This window comes from Equus quagga, chromosome 13 (assembly GCF_021613505.1).
Source record: "Equus quagga isolate Etosha38 chromosome 13, UCLA_HA_Equagga_1.0, whole genome shotgun sequence".
Taxonomy (NCBI): domain Eukaryota; kingdom Metazoa; phylum Chordata; class Mammalia; order Perissodactyla; family Equidae; genus Equus; species Equus quagga.
The window spans coordinates 106,407,096-106,422,012 of NC_060279.1; the positions used below are offsets into that span (position 1 = coordinate 106,407,096).

Genomic DNA, 14,917 nt, shown 5'->3' on the forward strand with positions numbered 1-14,917 from the left:
TGTGAAGCCAGGGCAAGCCTGGCTGTGCTGGGGATGTGTGGTGGGACCTCACGCTGAGCAGAGAAGGGTCCTGGGAGGAATGATACCTGGTCTGTGGCGGGGGAGGAGGGGGCGTCGAGGGGAGAAGTCAAGAGAGGCGAGAGTTTCTGGAGGGAAGCGAGGTGAACAGCGCTGTGTGTGGCACGGAGATGCCCGGTGGGATGGAGGCTAAAGGGAGCAGTCAGGTTGCCACGTGGCCATCTTGAGCGGCTTTGGCAAGGGCAGTGTGTGGTTCGTGGGGACAGAAGCCCCTGAAAGAGGAGGCACAGGAGGTGTATATGACACTTCCAAGGAGGCTGCCCAGGAAGGGGAGGAGAGAGATGGGGCTGAATGCTGAGGACAGCGAGGGGCAGGCCAAGGGGGAGGAGACTCTAAGGGCAGCCCCAAGCAGGTGCCACGTGTCCCCAGGGCCTCTACTGCTCTGGACTGTGTGGACACGCAGGAAGCCCTGCCCTCAGCCTCCCCGCCAGGGCCTCGGCCTGCTGGGGCGAGGACATGCCCTCCATTCTAAATGCTCACAGGACAGCCTTAGTGTCACCGGCAGCAGCGGCAATAATAGCGATGGCCCCCATCATTTATTGTTTCTTTTTAATGTGCAGGCACTATGCTAATTTTTAAATATGTTACCCATTTTGTCCCCCTGAATTTTATGGGGTAAAAACTGCTGTTATCATCCCCATTTCACAGCGGAGAATCGCTAGGCTTGCAGAGGCGGAGCAGAACACTGGGAAGTGGCAGAGCCGGTCCCAGCTCCAGGTAACTGCCTCTGGAGCCCACGAAGAAATGACCTCAGTGCAGGCCAAAGACAGGACGGTCTCCTGCAGGAGGAGAGCTGCGGGCGGGCCTGGCTGCAGCAGGGTGGCCAGACGGACGTGCAGGGGCAGAAATCGCTGTGGCCTGAGGAGCGATGGGGGCAGGCGCTCAGGCGGGGCCGCTCAGAAGTGACCGTCGATGCCCAGGCGCCTTCCTTCCTGCCCCCAGGTACTGCACAGTCATTCTCCTGCTGCTCCAGGAGTCACAGCTCTGGGCTTGTTTCCTTAACCTCTGCCTCCAAAGGCATAAACACTGGCTCCCTGCCGCCTGCAACGTCGACATGCAGAAGCCCTTTGTGATGTGGTTCTTCACCTCTTCTGCCTCATCTCCCTCCTTCCTCCACCCCATCTGTGACCACCCTTGGCTGGCTGCTGGGGAGGACTTGACAGCCCCCCGAGCAGAAGTGCTGCTCCTCCTCTCACTGGCCTGTTCCCACTGCTGCCCTGCCGGCATCCAGCTGGCCACCTCCCCGCTGGGCTCGCCTGAGCCCTCCAGCTACACCCTGTGCTTTTCTCTCCGGGACTTGCAGTGCCCGGCACACGGTAGGGGCCCGAGAGTGAGGGCATCTCATGCATCGTGCCAGGGGAGCCAGCATCAGACTTGAACCTCGCTGCCCAGTCAGACGCTACACTATTTTTGGTGTTGGTATTGATCAGGACGATGGTTTAAAGGTGGGGCGGGGGGCATTTATTCAAGAAAGGATAGCGTTGCCCGCGTGTCTGAGGCTCCCAGGAAACAGTACCTGGTAAGCCTGTGAAACTGAGCACATAGGAGTCTTTCGGAGTTAAATTTGGAATTGGGACGAGGTAGGAAAAATCTATGCCCACTGAGTACAAAATGCAATTGTCTGTCAGTGCAGGAACTGAAGTATCAGCCGCAAATTATATTTAAGACCCCGTTGTCACAGGCGGATTAGCTCATGCTTGATGTTAAGTATAGGCTTCTAACGCTATTACTCCTGGTTAGCTCTGCCTGGCAGGTAACCTTGTGGAACAAATGACTGCATCGCTTGAATAACATATTTGATCAAATAGGACAATTCTTTCAAAAATTGAGTTCTCTGTGGCAATTTGAGACCTGTAATCAGCAAATTAGATGATTACAGCAGGGATAAAAATAGTCTTCCAACAATGTCCAAGGTATAAATGTGATTTGAATTTCAAAATGTTGAATGTGTGGTAGGAACACGCACGGCTGGGTAAATGTGACTAGACACGAGCGGATTTGATTTCTCTTCCAACCCGGCTCTGAGCTGGAGCCTGATTTGGCCCGAATAAGCTCCAATCCCGTTTGTGTCTGAGCTAGAGCCTAGACGTGTCTCGCGCTGCGCTCCGGGTCTGAGAGGGCTCCCCAGCATTACTTCTCTGCCTCAGGAGCTAAAGGCAGCGTGAACCCCAGCTTTGTTTATCATCCACTTGGCATGAAACGGCCTCCACAAACAATAAGGCGTCCAAGTTCCACACGAGGAAGACGGCGTCAGAAAACCCTCTGCACCACCACTGAAGACCAGTGTTCTTCCTCAGGCATGGGGACAGGGACACCAGAGCAACTCTGGTGAGGTCCCACAAGTGAAGGGTGAGCTGGGTGTGACAGGAGGATGTGGTGTGCTCGACCACAATCCCGTCAGCCTTCAGGGTTGCTCGATGAGGTACTGTTTCTGCACCTCCGACGCAAGAAGTTAGAGTAAGGGCGCACATCCCCTCCCTCCGCCGTCCTTCCGGCTGACGCATCTCTGCCTCAGAGCGTTTGTTCCTCCAGGTGGACCACAGCTGCCATCCTCACCCCTGGTGCCTGTTTGGTATTACCCGGCCTCAGCTGGTCTTAGCTGAATTGAGAACAAAAATGCCTTGGCAAATGGGTACACAGCGAGGGGCCACTGATGTACCCACTGCTGGTAGATGGGGAAGCTCCCTTAAGAAGGGAAGCTTGCTTGTCCTTGCTAGTGGCTCTTAGGGTTTCTGGCTGAGCCACAGAAAATACTGATCACCGTGGACTCCAGTGACCCACCGGGACTGCTCCTTCCCATGAGTGCAGATGATAGGAGCCGCCTGTGGCAAGCAGCCCGCGATTTTACAGAGAGGCGCTCACTTCAGCATGGTCATAACACTCTGCTCCAGCATGGCTTGTCAAACAACCCACAAATTAGCATCTACCCCCAACATGCTTTCAGACCAGTGTTACCCCACATTTATCAAGCTCTCAAACTTATAATACGACTTTGAAAATAGAAATGTTTCAGTGCCATATTTTTGCATAGAAAATGCCAAATGTAGACTAACCGCTTTTTAGGATTTTTCCAACAAGTCACTTGCAAATGATCGCCATTTAAAATTCACTGCATAGGGGCAGGGCTGGTAGTGCAGCAGTTAAGTGTGCACGTTCCACTTCGGCGGCCCGGGGTTCACCGGTTCGGATCCCGGGTGCGGACATGGCACAGCTTGGCAAGCCATGCTGTGGTAGGTGTCCCACATATAAAGTGGAGGAAGATGGGCACAGATGTTAGCTCAGGGCCAGTCTTCCTCAGCAAAAAGGGGAGGATTGGCAGCAGTTAGCTCAGGGCTAATTTCCTCAAAAAAAATTAAAAAAATAAACAAATAAAATTCACCACATTGTAGAGCAAGAGCATCTCTTCCTGAGACGCTAGGAGCACCATCTGATTAAACACCATCACATGTGGCTCTATAATGTATTGATTAGGGAAAGCGTATTAAAACTTGCCAGAACTGTAATGCCACAATGTGAAAAAGTAGGGTCTCTCTCCAACTTGATATACATATGGTACAGATGTCAAATGGCTGTTTTTCTTCCTGCTTCAGATTTTGCAAAACACGGTAAAATATCAAGCTGAAAATAAGTGGTATTTATTTGCTCATTGACCCTCCATCTTATGAACCCATACACAGGCCAGAGCATCGTGAGAAAGTGAAACGGAAGATTTAACAAGGCCGCCACCTCGAGGATGCTCAACACAATGCGAGATGAACTGTACACAGGCAGCCTTCAAGTGGCTAGTGACCTCCTCCACTAGGAAGGCACCTGGGATTCCATCAAGGGTCAGGGAACAGACCGTGTACCGGCATCACGGCCTTGAGCTACGTATACTTCGCATTTTCTTCTTCCAAGTATAGTTTTAGGCTGCCACGCTATGTGAACAAGTTCTCCAAACAAAAATCTTCAGGTTAAGATTTGGGTAAGGATTGGGGCCGGCTCCGTGGCCGAGTGGTTAAGTTCATGCGCTCCGCTGCAGCGGCCCAGGGTTCGGATCCTGGGCGCGGACGTGGCACCGCTCGTCAGGCCATGTTGAGGCAGCGTCCCACATCCCACAACTAGAAGGACCTGCAACTAAGATATACAACTATGTACGGGGGGTGTGTGGGGAGATAAAGCAGAAAAAAAAGATTGGCAACAGTTGTTAGCCCAGGTGCCAATCTTTAAAAAAAAAAAAAATTGGGGTAAGGATGAAAAGAATATTAACACTAATTACAGAGTTTTTTATGACCTTTGACCTGTCCTCAGAAAGAAATTCTACCTAAAAATCCTCTTGGATGCAGACGTGAGTTCACCACCACTGCCATCGCCAGCCAGGGAGCCCGAACTGAGTGGCCACTGTGCAGGGCATTGTGGGAGAAATGCCAAACAAAGCCTCATTCCCAGCTCAGGGGCCCTCAGGAGGCATGCAAGGACGCACCTGAAGCTCATTTCCAAAGGTTTTTTTAAATGTACTTGCTTGAAAGGGTTGAGCTTCAAAAAGCATGGAGTTAAAAAAGAGAGCTTGAGATAGCCACTTTCAAAGCTGACTTCTACCTTAAATACCAGACACAGCTCATAAAACCAGCTGTCTCAAAGACAGTGTTATCTTTATTAAAAAACGGATAGACGTAGCAGCACTTACAAACAATAGTTCATAAAAGGCGTTGTACGTAGTCAACTGATAGTGTGAAAGGGCAGGCACCAGCACAGCTGATCGCGGGCTCCGCATCATGACGTCACAGCCACCGCTCCACTTAAAACGACACAACCCAGAGCACCCAATCACCAGCACCCACCAGCACCACGGCCTCCTCAACTTCAAGCCTTTGCTGTTTGTGTGAACGGTCAATCGAGTCAAGCATCAGCCTCCATAGCAGCATCTGGAGCACCCGCTGGGGATCTGGAGGTGGCTGGTGTCCTTGACCCACTCATTAAAAAATCTACGCACTCAATAAAAACACTTCCCCCGTCCGACGCCGTCCACGGAAACGCTTCTGCTGCCGAAGAGAAAAGCCCTTCCACGTAAATATCTGTAAAAGCTGATGCTCGAAGACAGGCGAGAGCTTGGCGCAGGCGCTTCCGCACCACTGTCTTTGGTGGAGGATGCGGCTGTGGTCACACCGTCCCCTGCCCACTGCTCTGCTTCTTACTGCTCTGTGGGGGGGTGAGGACCCCCGTGGGGGGAGGAGAAATCCTATTTTGTTCAGACAATATGGCTTTCTTTGCTTGGGCTTTGTCCTGTTGACAAGAAGAAAAGCGAGGAATATTAAAATGGAAGAACATATCCTCTGGGCTGCACTTACTGAGTTCTTTGTTCCTATGGAGGTGAAGAAGGGGGAAAAATAGCCAAGAACAATCTAAAAGTCTCTGGTCTACACGATAATTAGACACAACATCTATTGACCATAATTTTTCTTTTTCAAGGAACGAGAGAACTGGAGTCTTTCTCGGCTATCTGGAGCCGGCCCGAAGGACAGTGAAGAGGCCACGCAGGCAGTCTGCGGAATCCCAGGGCAAACAAGAAACAGCACTGACCAGCAAATCCAAGCTGTTGAGGTGGGTCTGGATGTTGTGTGCGTCTTCGGCAGGCACGCCCCGGAAGTGCTTCAGTTTGGAACTTCCCGTCTCCCTTATCACCATGGCAAATGGGACCATCCACTTGACACATTTCTCTATGTCGCACCACTGGTACCCTGCAGTGAAGGCAATCGTAGGCTCACTCTGAGGCCAACAATCGGTTCCCACGTCTTGTGCACCTTGTGAAGGCCCCGGAGAGCTGACCTACCAGAAACCCTTTGCATCAATTCAGATGAAGAGAAATGATACAAGGCAGAAGCAGCGAGCACACCATAGGAAAATTCAAGGCAGCCGACATCCAGAACACAGAGATCTAAAAGCTGTGGAGAAGAACAGAACACTGGAATGGCGGCCACCACCTGCTCCCAGGGTGACTCAATCTAGCGGTGGGGCAGGCACCCCACGGAGAAGACAGAGCCACTCACCTCTGCGATCTGTATGAAGATCTGCTGGGGGTACTGTGGGAGAAGCACTTCGTACAAGTCGTTTAGATATGCAACCTGCAGGTACACGTTCAGCCAGGACACAATGGTCAGGGGGCTCAGCCGCCACTTGAGCGCCTAAGGGAGAACAGAGAAAACAGACCAGTGGTTGAAGGCAGAAAAAGGCATATCTGCTCCCCTCTGTCCTCCACTGGATTTCAAAATGCAGCCGTGCTCCAGGCCACAGCGTGTGCAGCTGAAGACAGCTCGCCCGGCGCACCCGCACTCAGCAGGGGAAGACACTGTGCCACCTGAGGAGCAGCAGCCAGCCTGGAACATACCTTCATGATGATCAGCTCCATGGTGAGAATCTCGGCTCCTGAGCAGGCCCCGTCCGTAACATAAGCAAACTGGTGCAACTTTGGAGGATAGATTTCCTAAAAGGAAACAAAAGGAAGATGTTACTAGCAAAAACGAGTCTGCAATAGCTTTAACTGATAATGGACATCCAAAGTTACTCTTCATAGTATGTTGGCATGGAAGGAAAGGGAGAGGGTACACCGATGGGACATAGACAGGAGCCGCTCCAGTGGTTCAAAAGGTGTAATCGTGAAAAGAAATGAAACAGCCACCCCACAATAAATACATAAATACGTTGAATAAAAAAGTCATAAAATCTTTACTCATTGGGGATGTTTTTGACATTTTCATCTTTTCAATTCATTTAGCAACAGGTTTGAAAGTTGGGTCCATCCACCCTTCTAATCACACCAAAATTTCAATCCTTTTAGGTCAAAGTTCAATTTCTTTGCTTAAAGTAACTACATTAATCTAAGCGTTTTATACACTCACTACCTCTCTTGCTTGGTTAACTTCTACCCTTTTTTGCATGTGTCTTAACTTTGGAGGCCTCAAGTTAGAAAAATTTAGAATATGTATTATAGACAAAGAGTTGACCTCTTCCCCTAATCTCACTGAAGCTCAAGAAACAACATGCATTGGGGCCGGCCCAGTGGCCGAGCAGTTAAGTTCACACGTTCCGCTTTGCCGGCCTGGGGTTCACCAATTCAGATCCCGGGTGCAGACCTAGCACCGCTTGTCAAGCCATGCTGTGGCAGGTGTCCCACATATAAAGTAGAGGAAGATGGGCATGGATGTTAGCTCAGGGCCAGTCTGCCTCAGCAAAAAAAAAAACAAAAAACCAGAGGAGGATTGGCAGCAGATGTTAGCACAGGGCTAATCTTCCTCAAAAAAGAAAAAGGAAACAGCAAGTGCTACATAACAAATATTTGAAAATTATTTACCTCAAGTTTGGCAGCAATAAATAAAGATGAAATCCCAATAAGCTGTAGAAGTGTTTTTACAACATTTTGTTGTGTTGCCATATATCGATCAAAGAAATCCTGTGCCAAGTAAAACGTCTCTCTGTGAAGCTTATAGACTTCACACACCTGAAAAACAGTGAGTAAGTTTCAGAGCAGTTACCTGAGGAAAAGAAAGACAAAAACTTGCTATGAGTTTTGGTGAAGGATGAGATAAATAAATCAAGGAGAACTTTGCTTCTCTGCAGGGATGGTCACCTTGCCTGGCCCCGATCACAGGCACAGGGCAGAACTGGGGCTCAGATGGACAGAGTCAGTGTTCTGTAGGCTGTATCTTAATAAGATCACTGTCCAGAAGCCAGGGGAGGAAGATATGTTCACAGCATGGTAAACGCAGCATTTTCACGCAAAACTATGAATTTTCTCAAAGAATGATACCCTCTTGTATAAGTTTCATTACGACTCGAGGAAAGAACTAACATATTTCTTCATAATGGGGCAATATCAGTACGAAATTTTGAGAGCTGAAACACACATTTATATAAAGATTACAACATATCCAAACACTGTTGGCCTGTTCATCACAAGAGGCAAAAGCTCTTTTAAGCTTTTTAAAAAGATTTCACAAAGACTCGGCCGTCTAGGTTCTGGCTCAGGCTCTCACTTGGACAAACCCGTTTATCAGATTATCTCCACGTATAAAATGAGGACCCTCCTGCCCTGCCCACCGCACAGGACCGCTGAGGATGGTGAAACAGCGCCCGTGGGAGCGGAAAGGACCAAGGAAACACTGCACCTCTGCACATTACCACCACCGAACGTCTGATTATGCATACGAGACAGCGGTTCCTAAACGGGACATCCACACAAGTGCAATTCATGGAATGAATGAGCAGAAAAGGTGGAGACACGACAAACAGTGTATTCGTAGAAAATTCCATCAATCACCAAAGAGTATTTCTGAAGTCTAGGTTGACTCGTATTTCCAGCCAGTTTTTATAAATAACACAACTACAATCTGATCAGAAGTGAAACTGGAGCCTCTGTTCTCAAAGGAACACACTCGGGCCTATTTCACCAGCTCACGGTCGGGCACGCAGATCCTTCTCGCCGACGGACTTCTCGGCTGGACCAGGCCCGAGGAATGAAAGCTCACTGCAGACAAGGCTGCCTGAGAGCTGGGGACTCCAGTCTTGTCCCGCTGAAGACATAACAGTTACCATTCTTTCCTCTCCTTCCAAAGCTATTACATGACTCCTGATTGACTATCAGAGATAAACGGTCCTTCCGAGTATGCGGCATCAACTGCACTGATCAAACAGAACCCGAGAGGCTGCAGGGCTGCTTCAAGGGGCTACACAGCGCTCCCCAGGGCGCAGGGGCCAGCGCCGTGCGGGTCTGTGGCGGGCAACTGCAAGGCCTGTAGTTTTAAGCAGGCCTGCCAAAGAATTCAGTACATAAAATGCTGACGTTTTCAGGGGCCGATGAAGAAAAGCAAATTAAAAATGATAAAAACAGCTATCTTTTCTTGCCTACTATGTAAGGTGCACTGTATATACACTATTTCTAATCCACACAAACTCTGCAAGGAAAGTATTGCCAGAAAGTATTACAGATGAGAAAGCCAAGCCTCCACGCTAGGTGACCTGCCTGCCTAAGGCACACAGATGGAAGTGGCCGCAGGGTCTGAGTCTGGGACGGGCAGCAGCAGGGTGCACACACCCCTGTGAATGCAGACCTCCCACTGGGGGCACGCACAGCTGGTTTAAGGGGGTACTCAGACACCCGCTTCCAGGTGTACTCCTTCCTAAAACGGAGCAGCCTCAGGGGTCTCCACGCCACAGAAGGAAGCCCCCCACTTCTCCACCGAGAGCTCACAGTGTCCGGAACCTGAGTCACCCCCAGCTCCTCCCAGAAAGAGGCGCACTGCCTTGCGGCATCGCTTTTTGTTGAACCGCTGTCATCCTGGCATGCCACACTTGTGGTTTTGATCAATGCTCGCAGAGAAGTGTGATGACGCGATCGATAAGACTTACACCATATATTTTGCTAGGATAAAATTCTGTGGGGAAAAAGAAATAGACTCCAAGGAGTTAAAGAGGAACAACGTATGATTTCTGACTGTTAAAATAAGCTCGTTCGGCTATTTCTAAAGCTTGTGACAGCGACTGTCAAACAGTTCTCGTTCCACTGGATACATTTAGAAGCAGCCTAATCAACGAAGACCAAACAGCAATTTTTACAGTTACTGCAAAATACAACCTCTGCAACTATCTAAACTGTGATGAAAACAATTAGATGCCAACTTAAAAGTGTCCAAGGGGTAAAGAGATTTCAAAAACTCTTTGAAGGAAGTATGCAAACGAAAAAGTTAGACCACAGTGTCACAGACCAGCTTCAGAGACACAGCGTGTCAGTGGAATCGCACGCGGAGATCACAACAGCACCGAAGACGCTAGAAACGGTCGATGCTTCCGGTTAACAGGAAGACGGCTCACCTCCATTAACCAGTCCAGAAGAACTGCTCGCATTTTAGGCTGCAGAAGAGGGTGCCGCTGCAGGAAGTGCTTATCCCTTAAGTACGTCTTTTCCTTGTTTAACATGATTTTCCAAACCTCCTCTCTGTTTGCCCAGCTACAAAAACACAAAACCGAGCGGAAAAGCAAAGACAGGTGTCAGTGTGTGTCCACACTGGGGGAGTGGGCACGGAGCAGGAGATGTAGAGGCGCATGGTGGTGTGTGTCCACACTGGGGGAGTGGGATCAGACCAGGAGACGCAGAGGGCCTGGTGTGCGTCCACACTGGGGGAGCGGGCACGGAGCAGCAGACGCGGGGCGCATGGCAGCACTCACTTCAGCATGGGCAGTGGCGAGGCTCGAGACGGTGCGATGCTCTGAGGCCCACAGGTGGGGTACACCAGCTCGTCCTCTTCTTTGTCCGGTGTGGGAATCAAGGAGCAGGGGTTTTCACAGACTGCGTTACTGTCCCATGACTGCAGAAGAAAAACATATTTTTAAACGTTTGATGTAAACCAGCTATTTTCAAATGCACTGATTTGTGGAACAGCCCGTAAAACAGAAGTCTTCAGCATGGACGGTCACCTCTAGGCCTAACGTAAGATGGAGATGTACGGATGAGACAAAGCCGCGGTCCTGACTCCAACTGGCATCTCATTTCTGCCGCCAGCTTAGGAGTCTACGCAGTAAGTATCTAAGAAACTACAAAGCCAGGAGCTTCTCATCTGCCACATCGTCGCTCTCACACGAGGTACCGAGCAGCAAAACGGACGCAAGAGGCTCGACAAAGCGCAGCAGCTGTTACGTCACCAAAAGAACACAGCCCCACTGGCGGCTCAGTGAGACGGGGCACGGGGACTCCTGAGCTGCACTGTGGCACGACTTGGTCACAATTCAGAGGTTTGTTTTTTAACAAGTACAACTAATCTACTAAAATGTCTTAACAGTAGAAGATAAGATTTCCAATGAAAGTACTTACACAAGCACTCCACACTCACAAGTATAAAAAACTCAAAAATGTAAATTGATTGCCATCTATAATTAAAGTCTCTCCATTTTAAAACGAAAACCCATCAAATGTGACATCGTCCTTTGGTTGCAGGACTAGCCAAATATACTACATAATGGAGACCTTTTGTTTTCCTTAACGCAAGACGATAAAAAGTATCTGCCCAGTTAAAACCAAATCAAGCCATGGTCACCGGTGACACTAAGAAGTCTGTGGACACAGAGCCTGGGCACTCCTGAAGACCTTTGCATCCCGCCCCCGACGCCTTGCACAGAGTAAGACTCCAATAACTGATAAGTGAACAAACCACCATTAAAAACCAAAACAATATGGTTTTTTTTACTGATTCCAGATACTTAATTTTATTCAATTTTCAATATTTGGAAAATACTAAGGTTATTTTGCCATTTAGATTTTCTTTTTAAAGTTATCATCCTACACTAAAAAGAAGCCTATGCTTGATTTTTACAACATAAAATAGTGACTTTGCTGAAGGTTTGGCAGGTGACAATGCCCCCAGCGTGGGGGTCCTGTGAAAGTCCCCGCGTCTTGGCATTTGTTAAGAGCAGAGAGATCACTCATGCTGACTAGAGAAGCAAGGAGACCACCAAGATGCCTATGATTGGACATGGAGACTGGGACGGCGCACGACCTGGAAGATCTGGCACGGGGTGGCTGTCCCGGCACGCGGCCACTTTCAGAGGCAGCCAGAGCACTGTCAGCGTCCTGAGAAGAGCTCTCCTCCATCAACGTGCAAAGAACTGGCATGCAAATTAACCACGACAGCCGACAGCCGTTCCAGAAGGGCCACCTCCTCTTCTAGTCCTAGTAACATGCGCTGGTAGCATTTCCTTGACCCAAAAAGGGTCACATTACAAAAGTGGCTCTTCATTCAAGAACGAATTCTCGTTTTGAAAGCAGAAGTTGGTGCCACCCTCTACAGCCAGATGACCGAAATAGCTGAGCACACCTTTGCAGACAAACTGGGAGCCGTTCCCAGCACAGTTCCCAGACAAACCAGGTAGACCACGAGCAGACAGATGGTCCCTAAGGTTGACCTTTTTAGGAACCAGTGTATAAAGCAGAATAATGACGTCCATGGCCTTCAACTTGAGTGTAAACCATGTTTCAAAGGAGGCAAGATCAGTGTGCCTTTAGGAAGGAATGGGATAACAGCAAGAGACCAATTTTGACCACTTTTAACCACCCCGACTCCTTATGCCGCTTTTAATTAAGAATAGAAGTAGCTTAGGCAACACTACGTTCCGAGAAGGAACTAACAGAAAGTCCAGGGTTCCACTTCAACGAAAAAGTTGGGTCTCACGCAAAAAGTTAAACAGCAAAATGCCTATGTTAAATGGGCTTTAGGTAAAAGGGTATTTTTTCATTAAGGAAGGCCTGACGCAAGAACCATGGAAGGTTCCGTGTGGTCTTGATGAAGCAGTGAACATGGAGTTTGGCATGACGGCTACAAGTAGCTCAAGGCTGGCGAACTCGGCTGAACCACAACAACTCCAGAGAAAAATTCTGTGTAATTAATAGGTAAAACTGCTCTGTTATTCCAAAATTCTAGTTTCATGAGTATACACAGAGAAATAACAAAAGACACTGCTCTATAAATGGATGGATAATTTTCAAGCTATTTACTCTACAAAATGTGTGGAAACCGCTGTCATGAATCTCTGGACGGCCATGAAAACGCCTTCTAGAGGGGAACGATATGGCTCCTCCTGTGTCACAGCTCTCCACTCTCTGCAGTCGGGGACGGGGCCCCGGCCCTGTGTCAGGTCATCCCTGAGAACAGAAACGACTCTAGAACTCCAAGAAATCAACATGGGTGGCTTTGCTTGATCCTCAGTTAGGAATTTCAAGTCAAAGCACATTGGGAAAGTACACAATCTTCAACTTCAGAGGAGAGATCCATTTTACAAAACCCACAAAAATCAACTTGCTGGGCTTGAAGTTTTTTGGTGTTTTTTTTTTTAAGGGGAGAAAAAGAAAAAAAGAAGAAAAGGCCTTGGGATGCACTTATTTCCATACCTAGACTGAAAGATATCTTCTTCTAATGAAGGAGAGTCATCAACACCTTGTTCAACATTCAGTGGAACCTCCTCAGAAATGCCAATTACTAAGGTCTTACGTGCAGTGACAACTGTTAATGAAACTATGTGGCCCACTGCTCTCAAGCCATTCACTCTCCCAGACGCAGCTGCTAAGGCTGTTGCCCAGCATCCTGCAAAGCGATGTGCTGCCCACCGCTACCCTAGGAGGGACCACTGCCCTCGGCTCCAACACTCCTCCTGCTCAGCTTTCATCTGCGGTGGGGTCAGAGGGCCTGATCAGCCAGCTTGGAGATAAGCTGCTTCCCCTACTAGAGCCATAACTACAGTCTCCAGCCATTTCTGGAGGTAGAGAGATAATACAAGCTTTTTCTGCCAGGAACGTCTGATATTATAATGATATCGTGAGCATGCAAGAAATTTGGCGGGAACTCCATGAAGGAGGAGCAGCAGAAATGGTCTAGTCAACAAAAAAATGCGTTGAGACTCACATAGCATCACACACAACGTTCCACTAATACTCTGGGTGAGGCCCGCTCGAGCCCCAGACAGCGCTGATCACTGTAGGTAATTTCTGGATGGGCTGGAAGAATTTCCAGAAATGGGGAAAAAGTTTGAAACCTGACCTAAAGCAGGTGGGAAGGTGAAGAGAGGTCTTTAAGCCCCATGAGAAACCCAGGTGTGAATGGGGGAGAACACACAGACTCCGATCACCAGAGTCACCCACAGAGCTGTGTCAGGGCCCTCCCCGGTTCACCGCGGCAGAGCAGGAAGGACCCCGCCCGGCCTGCAGAGGACGCTGGGTTACCTTCCTCTCACTGAGGCTGTTTCCTCAAGGGCAAAAGGAGATGACTGAGTTATTTGATGTCCACTCTGGTTCTTCCAGACATCAGCACATATTTGTAATCTCAGGGGTGCCAGTCAAGAATACAAGACCTTTCTGGAATGCCAAAGCTGGCAGACAGCAGGGGTCAGCGCCCACCGACAGGCAGTGCTCAGCCATATGGACTGTGGCCACAGTTAGAGACAAGGCCTTCAGCAGGAGGCAAGCGGACCTCCAGGACCAGGCAAGGGGACCTACCTGACGGCCGCACTGGCTCCTCACGGTCTTGTCCATTTTGGCAATTTCTTCATCCGGATCCTGCAAAAACTATCAGACGACGACCCCACGCCCCAAGGAAACACCCCATACAGCCCAAAGACAGGCACAGAGAGAGAGAAGGAGAAGCGTCGTTAGGCTTTGGGCACCGTTTCTGCCAAACCGCCCTCCTCAGCCCCCATCAACAAACACGTGGGCAGAGCCAGCCAGGCACCCAGGTAAGACGGGGGCTCTCCCCACCCGCCCCCTTTGTACTCACCACGGCCACATTTGCCTTTCTTTTCCTGGAGCGAACAGAGACATCCGCGCTGCTGTCCTCCTTCATGCCGTCCCGCTCCTGGGCATCCCTGCAGAGCCAGGGTGCCACCGAGCTCAGGAGGGCCCCCGGCCTCGGCCCGCCCCTCCCCCCGCCGCACCCCAGCGGCCGGCCACTCACCTCTCCCTCCTCTCCCTCGGCATGGCGCGGGGCGCGGGGGCAGACCTCGGGCCTGGGGCACGGAGCGGGCAGCGGCGTGAGCGGCCGGCGGGGCCGGGCCCGCGGCCGCCCAGGACACCCCTCCCCCTCCCGCGCGGGCGGCAGCGGCGGCGGCGGCGGCGGCGGGAGCCTCCCGGCCGCTCGGGAAAATGGCCGATGAGCCCGGGTGGCCTGTCACCCGCGGCGCCGCCGGCAGCCCGCGATGCCGGGTCCCAACCCGGGCCGGGGCCCGCACGCCCCCCGAGAGCCCCGCCGGCCCATCGCCTCCCTCGGGGCCGGCGGCCCCCGTCCGCCCCTCCACCCCTCCCCCGGCCCGTCCCCGCGCCGCCGGGCCG

General features: G+C 50.5%; 1 protein-coding gene across 1 annotated transcript; it reads right to left on the minus strand.

Moving 5' to 3' along the window:
* Positions 1 to 4,678: 4,678 nt before the first annotated feature.
* CCNE1 (cyclin E1) lies at positions 4,679 to 14,810 on the minus strand. Its single transcript, XM_046682702.1, has 11 exons — positions 14,544 to 14,810; positions 14,367 to 14,454; positions 14,090 to 14,158; positions 10,276 to 10,415; positions 9,922 to 10,057; positions 7,406 to 7,552; positions 6,443 to 6,538; positions 6,105 to 6,239; positions 5,888 to 5,999; positions 5,638 to 5,795; positions 4,679 to 5,340 (listed from the first exon to the last, which is right to left on the minus strand). The coding sequence occupies exons 1-11, from the start codon at positions 14,564 to 14,566 to the stop codon at positions 5,218 to 5,220; spliced, it is 1,227 nt and encodes a 408-aa protein (XP_046538658.1). The 5' UTR covers positions 14,567 to 14,810; the 3' UTR covers positions 4,679 to 5,217.
* Positions 14,811 to 14,917: the final 107 nt, after the last annotated feature.